The following is a 23,108-nucleotide window of genomic DNA, read 5'->3' on the forward strand; positions in this document are numbered from 1 at the left end:
GCAAAAATATTTTTCTTTTCATTTCTCACTAGTAATACGACAAAGTCTTTGTTTTATTTCTAGCTTCAATACGATGAGCGTATTTTTAAAGAAATCTACGTCAGGCCACGATTTCTGCTTAGAAGCACTTGTATAATGGCGTAGCAATACGAATCGCACAACTAACAGATTAAAATATGCAAAGATTTGATTGTAATAAATAAAAAATTAAGCACATTTACACTGTCGATCACAGGTGACTTTTGCGGTCGGAAAGGAAAGCTATGTGTCAGTCGCCGGGGACTGACGTGATATACATTTAAAGACCCCTAATATACATAGATTTTAGACTTCATGTTTAACGAGGATTTTAAAAATTTTAATTTAAGGGTAGTCATTATGGAACACCCTGTATCATTGAAAAGAAGACACAAGCTTACTTTTACCCAACAGTTGATTTGACTGACTATGAGTTGACTGACGTTTATTTCATAACATATTCAGTGGTTTGTTGGTATTATGATGATAACTTTCTTTTCAGAGGGAAGGAGTTAGAATTTACATACTTCTGTATAAGGAGCTGAACGTTGCGCTGGGCATCGACAGCCAGCACACAAGTAAGAAACTCTCCAGAATGCATCGAAATATTAAAGTAAGATTTTAAATTGAACATTGAAAGAAAATTAGAATAATTTTTTTTTTCCAATCAGTTATGCAGCTCCTTCTTTATTTTGTGTTTTACGATTAAAGGTTTGATATTCATGTTGCAAAAAAGTATTCTTTAATAGGCCGATATTTGTACCGTTTGATGAAGTCCGTAAAAATCACTTTTTTTAATGGGGAAAGTTATAGTTAAGAATAACTAAATGAAAATGTAAGCTTACGATTCTTTTGTGTCCTGAAAAAATAACATTGTAAGAGGTTAAGGAACCCACATTTGTTGGTAATGCTACAAGGTATGTTTAAATTACTTTCATGTAACTTAAAAATATCCTCTGGAAAAATTAATTAGCATACTTGAATTTTTCTCCCTTAAGATTACATCTTATGTGGTAATCTGTTCACTAGATCAAAAGTTATTAAGATTTCCGTTTTTTTCTCTTTTCTGTCTTTTTTTCACGATCTACACATTGATTTACTCGGCAAAAAATGGTTCATATTCTTTGCAAATAGAAAAGTCATCTTAAAGATGCACATTAACCCATTCTCCACACTTTTCCGTTACCATGATTTTGGCAAATTTTGCTTTTCCCTCCATTTCAGGTTTCCAAGGTAATTCCCCTAGCGCAGAATGAGTTCGTTGTAAAGAGTGCCGTGCACTTTTGAGTAAAGACGATGACAGTATGTTAACGAGAGAGGTCGTTCTATGAGATGTTCATTTGTTTACTGGTTTTCTTTACTACTGTATCGTCTTGTTTTCGAAATAAATGTTTATTTTATGTTCACGAAAATTAAAAATTCCCTTCACAATTAACAGAGAAGAACCCCTTTATTATAACCCGAAAAGTATATTCCAATTTCTTACTGAAACTGAGGAAAAATACGATTTTCCGAAACCATGGTAACGGAGTGTCAGGAAATTGAGTAACCTTGAAACTTTTATTATAAGGAATTAAACTTCAAAGTGGCTGGATCACTCTATCGGTCGAATCTTTACTTGTGGGTAGGGAGATGGTATTATGTATCGACAGGCGTTTACTTAACTTTGATTAAAGATTTAGTTTTTACTCTGGACTTATTTCATTCTTTTAAATGCTTACGTAATATGAGTATTTAGTTTTCTTTCAATGACTCAAAATTGTACAAAGTGTAAATAGTATTTTTATCTTAAACGATTTCAATAATTAGAAGAAACATTTATTGAGTCGCATGCATTATACATTATAAAATTTGTAATAGAAACAAAACAATATGCTGTCTGCAGTCACAGTATTTATATTTATTATCTATTAAGTCTTATAAAAGTCTTTTTCCATAATCGCGTGAACTTCAGCCGATACATATAGTCTCCTTTTCCACAAGTAGTGATGCCATTTTTGATCAGTAGCGTGATCCGGCCACTTTGAAATTGAATCACTATTTCCAAAGGGTAATTCATAAATATTAAAAAAAACATTTCCCTCTGAACAGGTGATTCGGCATCCGGAGGTTTCTGAAGGAGTGTGGTTATGGGCCCATCACGAAAAAATCGTTTGTGTAGACCAAACTTACGCTTTTGTGGGTGGCATCGATCTGTGTTACGGAAGGTGGGATGATTATCAACACAGGTAGGCATCTTATTGTAATTCTTCAAGATTACTCTTCGAAAATCTTTTAGGAAGAAAAATGATGAAAAAAAGTTTGACTGTCTTAAACTCGGGGTAAAACTAAAATACCTTAACAAAACTAAAAGGCATTATGCGGTGACAATAAAAATTTTTTCAAAAAATCTCTATTTTTTTCATATAAGTTTTTGCCTTATTTAAAAACTTTTATGTATACCTTTCGGGAGTGCTCTGCTGTAATATGGTGGTCAATGACGGTTGGTCATTTCTAATGGCTACCTTCATTGACTTCAAAATATTAGCGAAGGTTTTCCTGTAAACAATTTTTATTTTACTCAGGGTGATTCTATGGGGCAGAAATGCCACTTGTTTTAGCGTCATGAAAACCGGATCAATTCATAAAATTTAACTTACATAAAAATCGCCTTTACTGATATAATTATGTGCAAAAGCAAATTTACTAATTTTGAATAATAGAACTATTTTAAATAAATAAACAATTATGTTTTTTGTTTACGTTTTAATTAATTTTATGTCATAAAAATGAGTTAGCCTTAAAAAATCTGAAGACGTTTGTTTGCTTGATATGCTCATTTTTTTTCTCAATAAAAATCTCCTTTACTGATATAATGATGTGCAAAAACAAATTTACTAATTTTGAATAATAGAACTATTTTAAATAAATAAACAATTATGATTTTTGTTTAAGTTTGCATTTAATTTTATATCATAAAAACTAGTTAGCTTTAAAATAACCTGAAGACGCTTGTCTGTTTGATATGCTCAGTTTTTACTAAAATAACTTTCTTTTTTTCTGATTTAACTTTCAACTGTAAAAATAAATCCTTCATAGTATCGTCTTTAATGCACTCTGACTGCAACAAGAGACTGTATCTTTAAAAAGAGGTCTCTAAATAAGAGCCTCACACAAATATTCTGAATGCAGTTGAATCTACTTATTTGTTTTGTTGATATTTTATTCGTGTTTCCTTATTTGACCGCATTTGGTGCACAGGTTTTCCCTGTCACTGAGAGAAGTTTTGATGGTCTCTCCTAAAGGTTTTCTTCAACGCAAAGTCTGTGGAAAAAATTCAGCGCCTCCCACCCCAAATAGAGGATGTCCTTACACTACCTTTAATAATAGAATATTAAATTACTATATTAGATTAAGAGCCACTGTGTCTCAGGCAATACAGCGCTCGATTCCCCGTGAGGTGTCCTTGGTTCAGACCACAGCGATGACTGATCGATTTTCCCAGCTCTTACCGATCACAGTGCTGACATAAATTATTCCCGGTGGTACATGGTATCAATGGGATAAGATTCCCTTATCACTGAGCTAAAGATTTTCGTGGTTTTTCTCTTCATGTAACGCAAATGTGGGTTACTGCAATCACAAAGTCTTCTATAATGTCTAGTTTGTCCAAGTATTCCCTTCTCTTTTGGATTGGGTACGACATTATAAGGCTACGAAGTTGAACATTAATAGCCGTGAACTCAAAACTGGGTTGGCACTTCAACGCCAAAATAAATTAAAATAAAATAAATTATCCGTACTAGGAATAAGATGTTTTCCATTGAAAAAGTGTTCAGAATTGTGAAGGAGCTAAAATGTGATTTCTTTTCGCTTAACTTAACTTACTTACTTAGTTAAACTTAACTTACTAAAGGTTCTACGTCCTTTAACTTAATTTACTAAAGATTCTAATTATAAATCATATTCAAAATTAATTATCTTTCTCGAATTTTCAAACCCTGTGTATAGTGTAGAAAGTATGAAATTTTAACCACTGTGGTTCTAAGGATCAGTTATTAAAATATTTCATTTGTCCGTACATGCTCTTATTGAATATATATTAGTAAATATTGATGAACCAATGATAAAATAGCATTTCTCTGACAAGATTTTTCCTTTTATAAGATATTCAAACTTTATTTACATTTAATAATAGATTGTAAGAACAACCATGTTTTATAAAACAGCGAAATTAGTCATTTGAAACAATAAAAGAAGTAATAAGGAATAAAAAAAGTAATAAAAAATAAAAGAACCTTAAAGATATTGATAAATAATTGTTAAAAAGATGTACTCGTTTCATGAAATTGTTTTCTATCGATCTAAACAATAATTTCAACAAGAAATATTTTTTGTGAATTTAACTAGATATTAATATTTCTGTGCTAGGATAATTGTAAAATTCGGCTCTTTGTTAATTTTTAATACGCCAGACTGACTGAGAAATTCTTCAGTATATACTAATCTGATAGATCTTTTGTAGGCTTATTATGATCAGCCTATATACCATTGAGCAAGTAAGAAATTTTGTGGAGAATCAGGAGCTTAATCAGACTGATTTGTTTTAGGCTTATTGTAACGAATTATTTTCATACGACTATTTAAAATAAGCCTTTAATACTCTGAATTCATCACAACTTGCCTAAAATAAATCAGACTAATTGAACTATGGATAACATATTTTCTTATTAGCCTTAAGGTGTACCGGTTCACTGAATAAAGCTTACAAAATGCCAGAAGAATTAGAAACTGATAACTTTCTTTATTAGCCTGTATTGCAAAATGTCAGCAGCTGATTTCAAGGAGCTAGATTTATTAAATCAGCTTACGACATGTATATTATTGCACGAAGAAAGGATGTACTTGGTAATGTCAAAGCTTCATTAGTTTTAAAAAATTATGAAAATGGGAAAAAGTCGACAGGTTTCGAGCTCTCAAAAATAAGGGCCCATTTTAAAGACTCGCTAGACGTCAAGAATAAGGGTCTATTTTAAGGACTCGCTAGACTTCAAGAATAAGGGTCTATAAGCACTCGAAACATGTCGATTTTTACCATCTTCATAATTTTTAGAAGCAAGTGAAGTTTTTGCATTATCAAGTATATCGTTCCACTTTAGTTTCTTAAGATTATTCATTTAACATCTTTGATAACACGATATTTAATATTTAATGATTTCAAAAATTATCAGGGAACAGTATTGGATTTTAATACGGTTTCACTTACGGTGCTTTATTAATTCAATTACTGCATAAAAAATGGACATCGATTTTTTCAAAATTATTTTTGGAAAATTTTTAATTTTTATGCATTTAGTTATAGTATCACTCTTACAATAATGTATTCAGTTAAATGTATCTTATCCTTAGATAATATCTTGCGTGAATAATCATCTAATTTTAGTTGCCTTCTCAGCTCTAGTTGTCTTCTCTCTTCATTGGATCCAATCTTGTGACTATATTTTCCAGTTTTTCTATATAACCATCAAGACGCTGATTGAAACAGCAGTTATTGCAACAGATGCACGTAGTTTTTGGCAAAGAGCAATAAGATGCTAATTCTGAACTTTGATTATCCAATACGATATTAAAAAATTGTAATATCTCCTTGAAATTGTGCAAAGTGTGAAGATCCATTTTCATTTTCTTGATTTGCAAAATATTACCGGTGGTATTCATAATTTGCAACAACCATTTCTCTAAAACTTGTTGATTTTCTTCATCCAATATCAACTCTTCACAATTTTCTTTTGAACTGATCGGTGGCAACATTTTGGCTCTTTCCTCGAAAGAGTTAGTTGAGGAGGTGTGATCAAGAAAAATACTTGGATTGTCTGTTGCAATTGCTTCCCCTTGTTGTTCAATTTCAGGCTCGCTATTTACTTTAGGAATTAATGGCTTTTCACTTATGTAACCGAAATATTCTTCATAATTTTCTGATAGAGTGGTTGGAGGTTCAGCATCATGTTCCATCACTGTTTCAGTTTCTTCTCCACGATGCTCAATTTTAGGGTCAAATACTTTTTCAGAGACTGGTGAGATTTCATTTCCAAATCCGAAATATTTTTTATCATATTCAGATATTGCGGTTCGAGATTGGGGATCAGGATCTTGTTTAATTACTATTTCAATTTCTTCTCTTCGATGTTCAATTTTAGGGTTAAATACTTTTTCAGAAACTGGTGAGATTTCATTTCCAAATCCGAGATATTCTTTATCGTATTCAGATATTGTGGTTCGAGATTGTGGCTCAGGATCTTGTTTAATTACTATTTCAATTTCTTCTCCTCGATGTTCAATTTTAGGGTCAAATACTTTTTCAGAAAATGAAGGGATTTCCTTTCCAAACCCGTAATATTCTTCATTGTATTCGGAAATTGTGGTTTGGGATTGTGGTTCAGGATCTTGTTTAATCAATGTTTCAGTTCCATCTCTGCGATGTTCAATTTTAGGGTTAAATATTTTTTCCGAAAATGGTGCGATTTCCTTTCCAAACCCGTAATATTCTTTATCGTATTCAGATATTGTGGTTTGAGATTGTGGTTCAGGATCTTGTTTAATTACTGTTTCATTTTCTTCTCCTCGATGTTCAATTTTAGGGTCAAATACTTTTTCAGAAAATGAAGGGATTTCCTTTCCAAACCCGTAATATTCTTCATTGTATTCGGAAATTGTGGTTTGGGATTGTGGTTCAGGATCTTGTTTAATCAATGTTTCAGTTCCATCTCTGCGATGTTCAATTTTAGGGTTAAATATTTTTTCCGAAAATGGTGCGATTTCCTTTCCAAACCCGTAATATTCTTTATCGTATTCAGATATTGTGGTTTGAGATTGTGGTTCAGGATCTTGTTTAATTACTGTTTCATTTTCTTCTCCTCGATGTTCAATTTTAGGGTCAAGTACTTTTTCAGAAAATGAAGGGATTTCCTTTCCAAATCCGTAATATTCTTTATTGTATTCGGAAATTGTGGTTTGGGATTGTGGTTCAGGATCTTGTTTAATCACTGTTTCAGTTCCATCTCCTCGATGTTCAATTTTAGGATCAAATACTTTTTCAGAAAATGAAGGGATTGCATTTCCAAATCCGTAATATTCTTCATTGTATTCGGAAATTGTGGTTTGGGATTGTGGTTCAGGATCTTGTTTAATCACGGTTTCAGTTCCATCTCCTCGATGTTCAATTTTAGGGTCAAATACTTTTTCAGAAAATGGTGCGATTTCCTTTCCAAACCCGTAATATTCTTTAGCGTATTCAGATAGTGTGGTTTGAGATTGTGGTTCAGGATCTTGTTTAATTACTGTTTCATTTTCTTCTCCTCGATGTTCAATATTAGGGTCAAATACTTTTTCAGAAAATGAAGGGATTTCCTTTCCAAATCCGTAATGTTCTTTATCGTATTCGAAAATTGTGGTTCGAGTTTGTGGCTCAGGATCTTGCTTAATTATTGTTTCAATTTCTTTTTCTTGACGTTCTATTTCAAAATCATTTATTTTTTCAGAAAATGATGGGATTTCAATTCTGTAATCGTAATATTCTTTATCGTGTTCTGATGTTATGATTAGGGGTTTCACATTTGGAATATCTTCGACAATTTTTGGTTCCTCTAAGTTTACAGAAATTTTCCCATTTCCGGGAACATTTTTAGTACTATCTTTTCCTCTAAATATTGAGCTTGCCTCAGTTATTTCCGTTTGATGATTAATTTCAGATTCGGGCAGTTCGTTAAAAACTGGTGTTATTTCTGTAAAATTTCTTTTCTGCATGTTAATTGAATTTTGTAAAATACCAGGATTTGGCGATTCAAGGAAAGGAAAAATCTCATTAATTGCTGTTTTATTATTTAAATCCTGTTCTATTCCAACCACCAAATCATTAGTCTCTCCACTTTTCGGTTTGATTTCCAGATTTATAAGTTGAGTATTGGATTTCACTTTGTTTGGAACGATTTCATAACTAGTTATTTCAATTCTTGGCACTAACGGTATGCGAACTTCATATTTCACGTCTGATTCAATTATGTCACTTTCCTGTGTTTTTAAGGTTTCTTTATGGCTGGGATCTGTCACAATTTCTTTCTGCGTTAATTTGTCTTTATTCATATTTTTAAATTTTTCATTAGATACCGACGATATATTCAAAATGAGTGGTATTTTTTCAAATTGCACTTCTGGGTCCTCTTTTGGTATTTCAATCTCAGTTGTCGATTCCTCGGGAGCTTTACTTTCGGATATTTCGTTAATTACTCGAAAAGTTGTGGGTAAAAAATAATTCCTGAAAACATTAACCAAATTTTTGAAAAAATCCCGATGCTTACTTCTAAAGTTTATGTTTGGACTGGTATTCTTATTCTGTAGAATAATGGATTCATTATTAGGCATCACTGATGGATCATCAGTTTTTTTACTCGAATCGTTCGTGTTTTCAAATAAAGTAACATTCTTTTGATTAGTAATCATTATTTTAGGGTTAGTTGAGTTTATTTCCGACGTGTCAGTTTTTGCTTCAAAATCCTCTCTGTTTGTGTTTTGCTTGTCACGTATGTTCTTTAAAACTAGGGACGATCGGAATAATGCATCAGGCTTTATTGGATATTTTCCATGAACTAAAGAAATGCTATGAGGCTGTTGCTTATTTGTTGCTTGTTCATTTTGCATGCCTTGCAAAACTGCAAGAGAACGAAAAAGTGCATCGGAAGACGTTTCACTTATGCCTGAAGCTGCAGGAATCGTTTTAAAAGTTAGATCAGATTTTTTGTGTGGATTATGCTTGTCAGCCAAGACAACGTTTGACTGAAGTACTGTATCAGGATTCACTTTATTCATCCCGGAAGCTGCATGACGGGATCTGAAAATTCTTTCAGGCATCTCATTCATGCCAAAAGTTGCTTGACTGGATTTGAAAAGTTTCTTACCTAGTTTCTGCATTTCATCAGTCCCAGAATCTGCATCACTGGATCTGAAATGCTTTTCCCCAATTTTGAGCATATCATTCATTCCAGAAGCTGCATGACGGGATCTGAAAAGTTTTTCACTAATTTTCCGCTTATCATTAATTCCAAAAGCTGATTTGAAAAGTGGATTCCTAACGGTTTGCATTTTATTTACTCCCGCAGATGTACGGCTGGATTTGAAAATTTTTTCCTCCATTCTCTGCATATCATTCATTTCAGAAAACGCTTGACTGGATTTGAAAAGTTGTTTGGCCATTGCCTGCATATCATTCATCCCAGGAACTGATTTGAAGCGATGTTTTCCCATTTTCTGCATTTCATTCATTCCAGGAGCTGATTTCAAAAATTGATCTCCAATTTTCTGCATATCATTCCCTCCAGGAGCTGATTTCAAAGACTGATCTCCCATTTTCTGCATTTCATTTATCCCAGGAGCTGATTCGAAAAGTTGTTCTCTCATTTTCCATATTTCATTCATTCCAGGAGCTGATTTCAAAAATTGATCTCCCATTTTCTGCATTTCATTCATTCCAGGAGATGATTTCAAAAAATGATCTCCAACTTTCTGCATATCATTTCTTTCAGGAGCTGATTTCAAAGACTGAACTCCCATTTTCTGCATTTCATTTATCCCAGGAGCTGATTCGAAAAGTTGTTCTCTCATTTTCCACATTTCATTCATTCCAGGAGCAGATTTCAAAAATTGATCACCCATTTTCGGCATTTGATTCATTCCAGGAGCTGATTTCAAAAATTGATCTCCCATTTTCTGCATTTCATTCAATCCAGGAGCTGATTTGAAACGTTGTTCTCCCATTTTCTGTATGTCATTCATTCCAGGAGCTGATTTCAAAAATTGATCTCCCATTTTCTGAATTTGATTCATCCCAGGAGCTGATTTGAGAAGTTGTTCTCCCATTTTCTGTATGTCATTCATTACAGGAGCTGATTTCAGAAATTGATTTCCAATTTTCTGCATTTCATTCATCCCAGGAGCTGATTTGAAAATTTTTTCTCCCATTTTCTGTATGTCATTCATCCCAGGAGCTGATTTCAAAAACTGATCTCCCACTTTCCGCATGTCATTCATTCCAGGAGCTGATTTGAAAAGCTGTTCTCCCATTTTCTGCATATCATTTATTTCAAAAGCTGAAAGAATGTCACTCTTCCCAGAAGAAGCATAATTTTGCAAAAGCCCTGGAAAGTTAAGTATCGATCCAGGATTCATTGCTTGCATTGTACCAGATTCCAAAGCATTTTTCCAGAAGTTTGTTATTGGGTTATCAGATAATGCAGAAGCACCTTTTTTCACGAGATCAGAAATTGTGCCGACTATTTCTCCGAACGATGGTATGTTTACGTCGAATTCAGATGCCTTCGAATATTTAAACAGACTTTCGTCATCGGATTCTTTTGACTTTGAAGAATACGATTCGGGAAAATCTGTTTCCAATCCTCTCTTCTTTGTGATCGAAGCTGACTGAGTTTCGTGTTTGTTATCAGGTGCCATTTCTGAAATGCTCTTAGAACTTTCTCTAAATAATCCATTCAACATCGATTGTTCATTTGAAGGAAGAAGTTCCTTTATACTTGAAAAAAAGTTGGCATACGCTGTCCAAATTAGCAAACTAGGATAGAAAACCAGTAAAAATGAAAAACGCAACATTTTCGATCGAAATAGATAAGAGCAGTGAAAACTAAAGTCTTAGGATAAACTTTCTCTTATCATTTCGCCAGAGCACCCATTTATAAACCACGCTTAAAACAACTAATGTATTATTTATGAAATAATTATTACTCTTCTTTATTTTGCGATCATTAACCAGAAAAATGATCCTGAAGTTTGCTTATTGAGAAAGAGAAATATCAATTAAAATAACTATTAATTATTTGAGCAAACATATTTTTTTGGGGCATCAGAGAAATTAATGATTAAAAAAACAGTCATTAAGCATAAAAGAAACGTTTTCTTGATAAATAGGTTTTTGACATTAAGTGCTGTTCAGATAATTTTGATTTGTGATTATTATTGTTATTCCAGCTGTGCGTACTAGTTAGAAAGGAAATAATCTTTCAAAAACCGTTTGCTTTTTAAACTACTTTTGAGTTGTCTAATTTTTAGTTTTTATTATTTTTGAGAAAAAAATGATAGAAAATTTAAATTGAACGTTCCCTTGTTCGTTCTGTTATATAATCTTTCTATCTTTATATTATTGTTCACAAAGAGTGTAAGAAAAATTAATACATAGTTATTTTTATATTATTCTATATCGTTTGAACAGCAAAATGTGAAATAATTGGGAACTTGCACTTCAAGAAGAAGACCTCTCATATCTACACATGTGACCTATGCGACAGCTAATCTTCATCAGCAAAATGGCGTATTAAAGTTGAGCAAAGTTTCTCTACATAAGTTAGAATGTTAATTAACTCAAAACCAATTAAATTCAGAGCCATATCGCACATCGACTTTAGTTGAAATATAATTCTTTCTCCACTACATCTTTCACTTAACTTAGATTTATTATTTGTTAATGTATTTTATTGTAATCGTGATATATTTTTGTGTTGTGTGCCTGGCAACTTCGATGTATAATTAGTTTAATTATGTTCCACATGACTTCGTGTTAAGTAAATATATTGTGGTAGAATTGAAATCTTTGAGAAAGAGTCCTTATGAGATAATTTAGAATATGTCACTTAAGAAAATTGATGCTTGACGGTCTAGGCTTACTCGAAATAGAATGGAAAGAACAGTTGCTAGCGTAAGCAAATGCCAAATTTCAAAGAGTCATCGGGATCTACATACCCATACTATGTCACTTGCAGGTATCTCATTGTGATTAATTTATCTATGGTATGTACAATATTCTATTTATCATAAAACACTTGTTTAATGTTTAGTATTGAATTTTTTAAAATGTGTATAAATCACTCTAATCGTTCATTTGAGTAATGCGATGCTTTGAATTGACATGGAAAATAATTAAGCATTTAAAGAATTGACTTGGTGAAGCATTTTTTAAAATTTTCTTAAAAAGAAGTCACTCATTTAAAAAAAAAAAAAGATTGTCTCGTCGAGATTTAAAATATTCTTTAATGTCGCTGAGCTATAGTTAATAAATGCTGGTTCTTAATAGATAAAAATATAGGTCATGAGAAGAATTCTTTTTATCTATGACTTGAAAATTATTTTATAGAATTGTTTTGAACTTGCAAATTTAGGTAAGATTTCCGTATCGTGGCAACTTCCGGGTAGCTGCCAGCGAGAAATTTAAAAATATCACAGAAAGTGACCAACTCGAAGGGTATAACTCATAGCCAACCCCGGGCAAACCTCTACGTGTTTTTTCTATTATACATTTTTTTTGTAGTTTTTTTTCTCGATTAGAATCAATTTGGTGCCTTGGTGTAAATAAAGTTTTAATAGTTGGCGTAAAAATAGATGAAGAAGGATAAAACAAAAGTTAAAGAAAGATAGAAGATAAGATAAAAAAAAAGTTAATGGAAGATAAAGCATTCGAAATAGTTTTTATGTTTTTAAGACAAGTGATTGCTTTGTTATTATTTAAATTGGCATTTTCAAAATTTTTTGCGAATTTGAAATATTGCCGTGATTTTGTCAGCCCTTCTTTTGGTTGTTCCATAAGGTTAACTGAATTTTATCTTAATCACATTTCCGTCTTTTGTTCACAGGTTATGCGACATTGGTGATGTTATGGTAAAAAGTAAAGCAATGCGTCATATGTCTACAGCGGTCCCCTCTGACGTACCAAATATTCCAAATATCAGGAGATCTATTTCTGATCCATCAGTGTCAACAAGCAAAAAAGAGGTGAGGAAGCCTAATCTCTTTATAATACAGGGTGTTCCCCATCAAGAAAGGTAAGAACACCCTTAATATATAATTAGAATATTTGTCAAAAATTAAGTAAGAAAATAAGTATACACATTGCGGTTGCAAATTAATCTTTGCGAAACCAAAAGCGCTATCGAAATCTGCATATGCATTGCTGAGGAAGGTGGGATGGAAATATCAATCCCAGTTTGGTTGCCAAAGGAAACAATATTAAAAGACTATTCTTAAGACCTGTTTACACCGTTCAAGTTCTTGAATCCGAGAACTTGGAGGGATTTTGCTCTCCAAGAAATTCGATGATTCGTCAACACTATCCAAGTTCTTGAATGTCACTGATTGGTCGGATGAAAAACCAGCCCATTGTTCATATTCAGCATTATAAAATCATACTTAAATGAATTCGAAATTGCTAAATAAATTCAAATTCAAATAAAATCATAATAACACAAATAGATCCTAACGGATTAATTTATTTGAAGAAAAATTTATGAAAACAGACAACAAAATGACATAATCTGATGCCTGCTTGGTGACGTCACGAAACTTTAGAGGTTAAAAGAGGAAAAACTTGGATGAAAAGTAGAACATGCTCTACTAAAAGTTCTACTATCCAAAGACATGGACCAAGAACTTGGATGATCGCTTATACGATCCACGCTCCAAGCAAAACATGTTTCCATCAATTTCAATCAATCTTCGTACTAGAACTTGGAGCAAGATCTGTGTTTTAGCAGGCAGTCATTCAGGTCCGCTACAAGTTAAGAAAAGACCATTACGGTATAGAATTTAAGTTATCATACGCTACTGCTCATAGTTCCATTTTATTTCATTAGCAAAATATATAAATATGCCTTCAAAACAATATAAGTATTTTAAAAGTTAAACACGTTTGCCAGAAATTTAATTTGTGCTATCTTTCTCGATATATATTAAAGAATTTAACAAATGGTTATAATTTCCTAACATCCTAGACCTGGCGACATATTTAGAATAAATAAAGAGAACATTCGTTCGTGTAAAGAAACTATATGGCGTTGCAAGAGCATTGAATTTGATTGGACCGATAAAAGTAGCACGTCTTATTCGGACATACCCTTAACAAATCAAATGCGACATAAGGAATTTTTATTTTTGTTCCTCTGTAGAAGAATATTGTCTGCAAGAAACAATATTTATCATCAGTATCTTTAAATGCGCACAGAAAGGCGTATATTTGTTACGATTTTTAGATATCATTTTTATTAACTTTAATGCTTATGAATTGATTATTCAATAAGTTTTGGTTTCTTCATTTCACGTGAAGAAAGTAAGCAAAAAAAAAAAAAAAAAATCTGCTGTGCAAAGTCGTTTTGAGAGTTAGCGATGTTGATATTCGTTCGTGCTGTGAGCTTTACATCCATTTGGCATGCACTTAGATGCAAACAGGCTCTATCCATACCATAGGGATAATGTTTTCCAGGTTTTTTCAGTCCCACCTTCATCAACAGTTATTCGTTATATTTAGTTAAAGTTCTTGCTTTTGGATCTTTTGATAAGCGACTCCTAATGTTCAGACATTTTTAACAAGGATTTTGGAAACAAATTTTATTATGCAGCTGTGATTACGGAACATTCTTCATGTGTCCATAATTAAGGAAATTGTCAAGTTATCACTGTGATTTCGGAACACCCTGTATGAAGATGCTTGCGAGATAGTAATTACGGAATACCTTGTATCTGTCCTTAAATAAGGAGACACATTAACATTTTAGGCAACTTAAAATCTCTCATCATCACGTGGAAAGTCAAAGAAAGTGCATTTCTGTGTACTGTGTGTGATATGTTTCTGTTTCAAAATCAGCCAGAACACTTCTTTGATTTTTGGTATTTATTATAATTCCAATAAAAGATCATTCCACCCCCGTAACAACCAGTTCAATAACACCGTTTGCTTCCGTATACTCATGATTTTGAGCTTAACTCAAAAGACAAAGGAACACAACTAAATCGAGTCGGCACTTTAATAAATTAGCACATTATTAATTATGAGCATTTACGACTGAATAAAAAATTATTCAGGGTATGTACAGTGAGCGAAATAATATAAAATATATAATTGAATAACTTTTGTTCCAATGATCGCATTTTCAGATTTTAAGTATTAATCTTAATGACTTCAAATATGTTGATTAGTTAGTGCTAACTATTAATTAAGCTACGAAATCAGACATAAAAACGCACTTTCTCTAAATAAACATTTTCCTCACATACTTGGATTTCTGATCCTCAAAATTGGGATCAATCTGAAAATTGTGGCCCGAATAATTTAGTCAGGAGAACGGTTTAAAGTTTGGACCCTTAATGTTAACTTAACTTTTTGCGTTTTTGGTCATGTCTTCAAAACTGATTGCACAATTTGAAAAAATAGCATCCGTTTATGAATCTTGTTTACCCAAAGGTAATTTCATGCAAAAAATGCAACTTTAATAATTATTTATTATTCATTAAATTAATATTGGAAGATATTTTTTTTAAAAATGAACCAACATTTTCTTTATACCATATTAAGCTACAAATTTTTCTTTAGTGAAATCTAAAGTTTTAAATGTTTTTATTAATTGTTTTTATATATCTTCAGAAAAATTAAAATTAATTATTTTTAAAAAAGTAATTTGCCGACACTAATTTTTTTTCTTAAAATTGAGCGATTGATGCCTAAATTTGGTAAACTTACAAGTAATTTGACTTACGCAAGCCTGGCGTAAATTTCATTCTTGATTTTTTGTTGTTTCGATTTGATATCGTTTTCTTTTTTTAATTGTAGAATACTTCTTTTAAGGTCGTCTGCTGTTTTATACTTAATTTAGTAAGGTGATTTGTCGAGTCTTATAAAAGCATGTTTTTAATTGAATGTGGTTTGCTTTTTTCAATGTTTGTTTTTAATTATTTCATTCCACAATTGATTTAATTTCAGATGTTTCTAATGCCACTTGCATATACTACTAGCAAGCTTGCTTGGTGAAATCAAACGAATTTAGAGGGTTTCATAGAGAGGCTTGTTTTTTTCTGTGTCGCCATCTATGTCCAAAACTACAACTTCAGCCATACACACGTCACTGCCCGTTTATACGGCGAACCCATTCATACACCCATTCAACAGATCCTAAGAAAATTCCACAGATCCTGATTTTGACCTGAACCAGAGAACGATCAATCTCCAATGCAGTACCCCCAGAGGTATTGACTTGTTATAGAAACATGGAGGATTTTGTGACCCGACAGATTTAAGGTGCACCAATCACCATTTACTACACGGGAGGTCCTCGGTCGGTGGGGATCGAACTCACGGCCTCTTGGTCATGGGCCCAACGTCTTATCAACCAGACTATCTCGACCGATCAATTTCAATGAAGTGCATAAGTATGCATATGTGTGGAATAATATATTTATCAAGTAATCAATATACATTTTAATAACCACGCAATATAAATATAAACGAAGATACCGGTTATGTAAAAGATATATCGTCTTGAGCTGAACTCTTGTAACATCAACGACCATTATCTTTTTTATTTTAATTTTATTACCGTCGTTGAACAGCCCACCCAATTTTGGGTTCACGACTACTAACGTTCAAATCCGTAGCCTTGTAATTGTGAACCCAATCCAGAAGACAAGGAAACTCCTAGATCAGTACCGCCAGAGGTATGATTTGTTACGGGAACATGGAGAACTTTGTGATTCGACAGATTTAACGTGCATCAGTCACCATTTACTACCCGGGGTATCTTCGGCCGGTGTGGATTGAACCCATGACCTTTTAGACATGGGCCCAGTGCGCTACCAACTAGGCTATCCCGGCTCAACGACTATTATCTGTAATATTGTTGATATTTTAAAAGATGTTTTTCTCTGATGATATTTTTTTCTCTTTCGCAACCAATCTGTTTTTGACAATTTTCAGGCTATTGTCGTAACTCTAAGTGTTAGATAACTCTAGTTTTACTCTTTGTTGTTGTTGATGCTATATGCCGATCCAGCAACCTGATTAGTGAAACAATACGTATTTACGGGAGAGGGTGTGTTTCTTCCTTTTATGTAGCGCCATCTGTGGCCAAGAATATGACTTTTGCCACACACACGTCACAACCCGTTTATAAGGTGTACCCATTCAAACATCCATTCTTTCTTCCACAATCGTAGCTTTGACGTGAACCAGAGAACGATCTATCTCCAATTCTGTGCACCCAGAAGTATGATTTGTCATGGGAACATGGAGGACTTTGTTACTCGATAGATTTAACGCGCACCAGTCAGCATTTGCTACACGGGAAGTCTCCGGTCGACGGGGATCGAACTCACGACCACTAGGATATGGGCCCTACGCCCTGCCAACCAGGCTATTCCGGCTTCGTTCTCTTTGTTAATAGAATAGTTGAGATTTCCCCCCTCTTCGTTACCATGGTTTCGGCAAGTCACAAACCAAAAGAAAAATCAAGTTTTGTTAATTTATTCAATAATAATAAAAGTGTGCTTAAAAGTAATTGAGAGAAACAAATACTATTTGCTTCATTTTTTTTAAAGAACTGCGAATCTATTTTTTTTTTTTTTACCCATCATATTGTTTATTTTGCAGATTGAATTTGTATCTGAAAAGCAATTAGAAAAAGCAGCTCGTTTCAGAATCGCAGCTGAGAAACTTAACGCTGCCCAGGTAAGCTAAGCGTTTTAGGGTTTTTTTTCCTGAAGAATCTAGATTTACAAACCAGAGGATCCCCAACAAAAATTTTAAAGTTGCTCCCTCACAAAGGATGGTTTGAGGAGCATCATTGAATGCATCTTTAGAAAATATTTCTCAAGTATATTTTCAGATATTTTATCCGATGCCTGAAATTTGATGTGTTTGGTTACTCAGTATATTATTTCTGTTATTAATGTTTCCCTTTCATGCACAATCTTTTGATGAATGAATTTGGATTATTGAATTTAGTGTCTCTCGATAAATTTTAACAGAAATTGTGTACAAGGTGTAATACGATGAGTATGTTTGTGTGAGTGTATTTGTAAGATAAAGGAAGTGTACTGATTCCAATGTTAAAATGGCTAAATTTTGAGGGCATATTCTTTTCAGAAACTAAGGAATTCTGTTTTTACGAAAAAAGCATGTTCCGCACAATTCTTCTCTATTTCAAAATGATTACAAACATCAGGTTTTATTGAAATTTGAAAATTTTTGCATTTAAAATGAAAGTCGAAAAACATTTTGTTAAAAAAAGAAGGCACATTAACAAAAATTTAAAAAATTCAACGGCTTGAACGTAAGAAATTAAAAGTGTAATAAAACTAAAATTATTCATTATAAAAATGAAAATCGGTGCAGCAGATTGTCTTTCATTAAAAAAAAAAGTAGTTATTTATGAATCATAATAAATATACAGACCTATAATCGCTGGCTTAAAAATGTTTCTTTTCAACTCCCTTATTTGGCGAAATGAAGAACATTCTGTTATCTGTCGTTCATAATTTCTCTCCCCTTTTTCTAGAGGTTTGATAAAATCAGAAGAAAACTTTTAATGGAAGCAAAAGAAGATTTTGCCTCGACACAGAAAGCAACGGCGTAAGTACTATAACTCATACACGAATCCAGTTTAATTTCATGAAAGCTTTTATCTTTTATTTAATTTGTTGATCTACGGAACAACCATTTTTTGGTTTATCTCTACCCACATTCATTTAAATTCTACCCAGAAGACAGGAGAACTCCCGGATCAAACATTGTGTAACATGGAGAGAACAATCACTCCTCAGCCTGACAGCAAAGGGATTCTAACCCTTGACCACAGAGGATAATTTTTAAGACAGCATTGTGGTCGGCGTGAGACGGGAACAGAATTCGTAGTGGCCTACCATCGTTGGGATTCAAACCTGGGTTACCTCATTGAGAGGTGAGTGCTTTATCTCCTAAGCCACCGTGACTCACGGGATTGCTATTAATGTAAGAAAAGAATTAAAAGTGTTGTTTAAAAATTAAATGTTTTCAAGTTTCATCAGGATATGAAATATACTTTGATATTCTCAGTCATGCCTTCCTTAGTAGTGAACCATTAATTTTCGATGGAGTTTCAATTATATCCATTAACGACCCCCAACGTGTTTACTTTTTTTTAAACTTAATTTTGAATGAGGATTCTGAAAATATATATTAAAAGCGGTCATTACGGAACACCATGCATAGTTACTATAGTGATTCCGCTAGATTTTACAAGCTACGGGTCCCCAATTTCTGGGCCCTTTTATACCAGAAAGCGGATTCCGATAAATAACAGTATAGATACAAGTTTGAAAGATACGCACGAGGAGTAAATATTTTATATTTAAACTTTTTAAATGTCTTTATTGTTGTTAAAATTGGAGTTTAAAACCTTTTAACCTTCATAAAGCACAAAATTATATGCAAAATCAATTAAATTTGCATTTTAAACGATATTTTAAAAATTAGAACTTTTAGAAAGAGGAGAGGAAGTCTACAAGTTTTAAAGAAAAAAAGGTACAAATGATTTGTAATATTGAACAGACGATAAATTCTCTGCTCCTTAATTTTACACCATACCCTCAAAATAGACATGATGGATAAAGGCATAGCCAAACTGAACATAAAATTTTGCGAAAAAGCCACATCTTTCTCTGCAGTTAACGAGATCCTCTCATTTGAAAACCTAATGGGTACTTTATTTACAATGAACTTAAGAAAACATCCCTGGGAATGCATGCCTCTGAAAAGGGAGTGGCTTTTCCGCTTTGGTAGCCCGACGACCTGTACGCAAAGTTGAGCACCTTACGAAGTACAACAGTTTAACGAGGATCGATACCACGCGCCCTCGGTGCCTACGCAGTCTTATCAAAGTGGTACTTGACTTCGATGTTCTACTGGGAACTGTGTCCTTGCTAACAGTCCACTGCGGAATGAAGTCCTAATCGAGGAGAGAAACATTAGTCCCATTGCAGCATTGTATTACCTACAGTGACGTGTCATATTCTAAGTATGTCATCTTCATCAAATATCGTATTTTCGTTCAATTTGAGCTTTTAATTCAAGTAGAGCTCTAATTTTATATTATTTATTATTTTATGGTTTTATTACCACATTGAATATTACTATATAGTCATAGTTCACCTGCCATCTAAAATACTTCATTTGAATTTCCACCACATCGATCCAGATCTGGATGAATGGGTGGCAAACGAGCATACTTCTTATATAGTTCAGTTCTTCTTAATGCATTTAATTAATATGTGCATTTTATTTTGTTGTTGTTGTTGTTGTTCATTTACGTCGCACTAGAGCTGCACAATGGGTTATTGACGACGGTCTGGGAGACAGCCCTGAGGATGATCCGAAGACATGCCATCACAATTTTGATCCTCTGCAGAGGGGATGGCACCCCCGCTTCGGTAGCCCGACGACCTGCACGCGAAGTCGAGCACTTTACGATAGAACAGTTTAACGAGGACCAATACCGCACACCCTCGGTCCCTACGCAGACTGAACCAAGTGGTCACCCACCCGCACACTGACCGCAGCCAGTGATGCTTGACTTCGGTGATCTGCTGGGAACCGTGTCTTAACGATCAGTCCACTGCGGGACTGCATTTTATTTATAGATAGACAAAACAAGAAAGAATCAAGACTCTTAATTAGATGCAACGGAATTATTTCATCCTTCTGATGTTAGTGCATTATTTTTTCTTTTCTAATTTGCTCCGACACGTCGGGGTTGTTGGTCTTTTCGCGGTGGTGGAAAATACGTCTTCCTGGAGATATTATTTCTCCTCTCCCCTATCCTCTTTTCGGTTTACTAAATGCGCTATAGCGTGTAAGTGGAATCACTGATCCCAAGTTTTTCTCTTTTTTAAGTATTAAAATAAAATACCTTCAACATGAGAAAGATAAGTTTAGCATTTCGTCAATATCGATTGATAACTCTGTAAAATTTCCATAATTCTTCCTCACGCAATTGCAACTTAGTACACGAAAAAAAAATGATCGTGAAGACATGTTTGTCCTATCACTTGACTCAATGAGTTACTTACCACATCTTTTGATGTAGTTTAAAATTACCCTCAATGGTCAGCCTGTATGAAGGAAGAATTTGGATTTAAAATAAAATAAATACCATTTTTTTTCCACGTAGGTCAACATTATTGATATTCTACTTCAACTGGGTAGTACTCAGTTAGAGACAGTATCAGGATTTAAAGAATTTGGCTTGAACCTTTTGGCTAAAGGGTCTAGTAAACCCATGAATTTTATTTTTACATTTGCAAGATTTTTTTGCATTCCTCAATGTGTTCATCTAGAGCCGCGGTTGCTCAAAGGGTAGAGCCTCTTGATGAGGTGATCCCCTCCATGGTGGGCAGGCCCGGTCTGGCCTGAGGGCCGGTTGGACCGAGCCAGAAGCGCAAAATTTCTTTTTATATATTGCATGAATTTCAAATAATATTGCGCAAATAATAATTATATTTAATAACATATATATGATATATGTAGTAATAATATTGTTTTAATATACAGAGTGATTCAGATCATGCGTGCCACCCATTTTTTTCGAGAATGAAAATAATCAATTTGAAATAAAAAATCTAATGACTAAATCGACCCCAAGGAATTCAATAGTGATCTTTTCAATTCCCGGAAGTACCGGAATTTGAACACAGTTTTGATTTTTTAAATGAAAACCTATATCTTATTTGGCATCATTGGAGAGGGTTTTCGAAAAAAAGTAACTTTCACTTGAAATTTTTTTACATCTCCTACTGTTCTCAAGATAATAGATACGAAAAAAGTTCTGATTATTCACTTCAATTTATAATTTTTATCAAAAATAATTCACTTAAATTATCAAAATCGCTTCAATTTTTATAAAACATGGGAAGAAAAGCACAAATGTGTTTTAATGAAGGTATAAGACATTATGACGAAAAAAATTTTTTTTTAGTGAATATGTCAAAATCTATTTAATATGTATTTTTTCTTATCTATTATCTTGAAAATAGTAGGAGATATTAAAAAATATTTTAAGTAAAAGTTATTTCTTTTCAAAAACTCTCTCCAATGATGCCAAATAAGATATAGGTTTTCATTTAAAAAATATATGAAATATCGTGTAGGGCAATTCCATGAAAAAGGGGAAAAGCATTGGAAAATTCAAATAAGAATAATGTTATCATTTTGGATGTTTTCTGAATTAGAAAGGTTTGAAGTTTGATAATTTATAATTATTTTTTTTTTTGAGAATTCAGTTTTTTAGTGATGGTAACCCATTGAACATTGGCGTTTATTTGTTCTGATTTGGGTGAAGAACATGGTCAGTTTTTGAAAATCAGTAAGTTAACATTATTTTAATTTCAAAATGTTCCAAAGAATAAATATTGTTTATTACACTTAATAGAAATATTGTGCAGTGTTAAAATAAGTTTTTGTTGCTAAATTCACTTAATCATATAAATTTCAACTAAACATTAATGCATGTAACGTAAGTTACCAAAAACTAGAAAAAGTTTTTGTGTGTAAAAAAGAACAAGTGATACAAAAGTAAGAATAATATTTTTTCTTCCTTTGAGGCTAACACTAAATAAGCAGCAGTAGTTTTCTTTTCAAATATTACTTATTTATTGTTTTGTGCCCCATTCAATATATGTAAAAGTTACTGACATGCATGCAATAGAAGTTTCCAATGTGAAATGAGTTTATTCCTCTTGAAAATTGACATAAAAACTAAATAAGATGTATCCAGTTACTATACCAAAGTTTAAATAAATTATCACTGCCTTAAGATATTCATTTTAATGAAACTCTTTGCTTTAAGTTATTAATTTGGGTGTTGACATTCATATGTTTTCAAAGTTGAACGAAATCTTTCGACAGGCACCGGGAGTTAAGGATGTAGTTATAATCAGAGATGCTAATGGTAGCAAAAAGAAAGTACAAGCACGGCATCTTCATCATTCAGTTCGAGAAATGCACCAAATGTTTATGGAAGAAAATCCAGAATGCAAAATTGGAAAAACTAAATTCTTTGAGCTCCGTCCAAAGCATGTCTTGCTTAGTAGCAAACTTCCAGGCAATGTTTGTGTTTGTAAGCATCATGAAAAGTTCGGATTGACTAAGGAAGCCTTCAGCAAAATTTATAATGTTCCATCTTACGAAATTCTTTAGAAATTTATTTTATGTTTAGAAAAAACAGCTGAGTGCGAGTCTCTAGAACAGATGAGTGGAGTGTCTA

At 33.0% G+C, this 23,108-nt stretch overlaps 1 protein-coding gene across 1 annotated transcript in view; it reads left to right on the plus strand.

The window, feature by feature from the left end:
• Positions 1-23,108, plus strand: part of LOC107442036 (phospholipase D1) — a gene marked incomplete in the record, with an annotated part of 73,788 nt that overhangs the window by 26,174 nt on the left and 24,506 nt on the right. The window contains 5 exon segments of the mRNA XM_071180759.1: positions 521-631; positions 2,110-2,246; positions 12,684-12,822; positions 17,462-17,539; positions 18,369-18,442. Of these exon segments, the coding sequence (XP_071036860.1) occupies positions 521-631; positions 2,110-2,246; positions 12,684-12,822; positions 17,462-17,539; positions 18,369-18,442 (539 nt within the window).

This window comes from Parasteatoda tepidariorum, chromosome 5 (genome assembly GCF_043381705.1).
Source record: "Parasteatoda tepidariorum isolate YZ-2023 chromosome 5, CAS_Ptep_4.0, whole genome shotgun sequence".
In the NCBI taxonomy this organism is placed as follows: domain Eukaryota; kingdom Metazoa; phylum Arthropoda; class Arachnida; order Araneae; family Theridiidae; genus Parasteatoda; species Parasteatoda tepidariorum.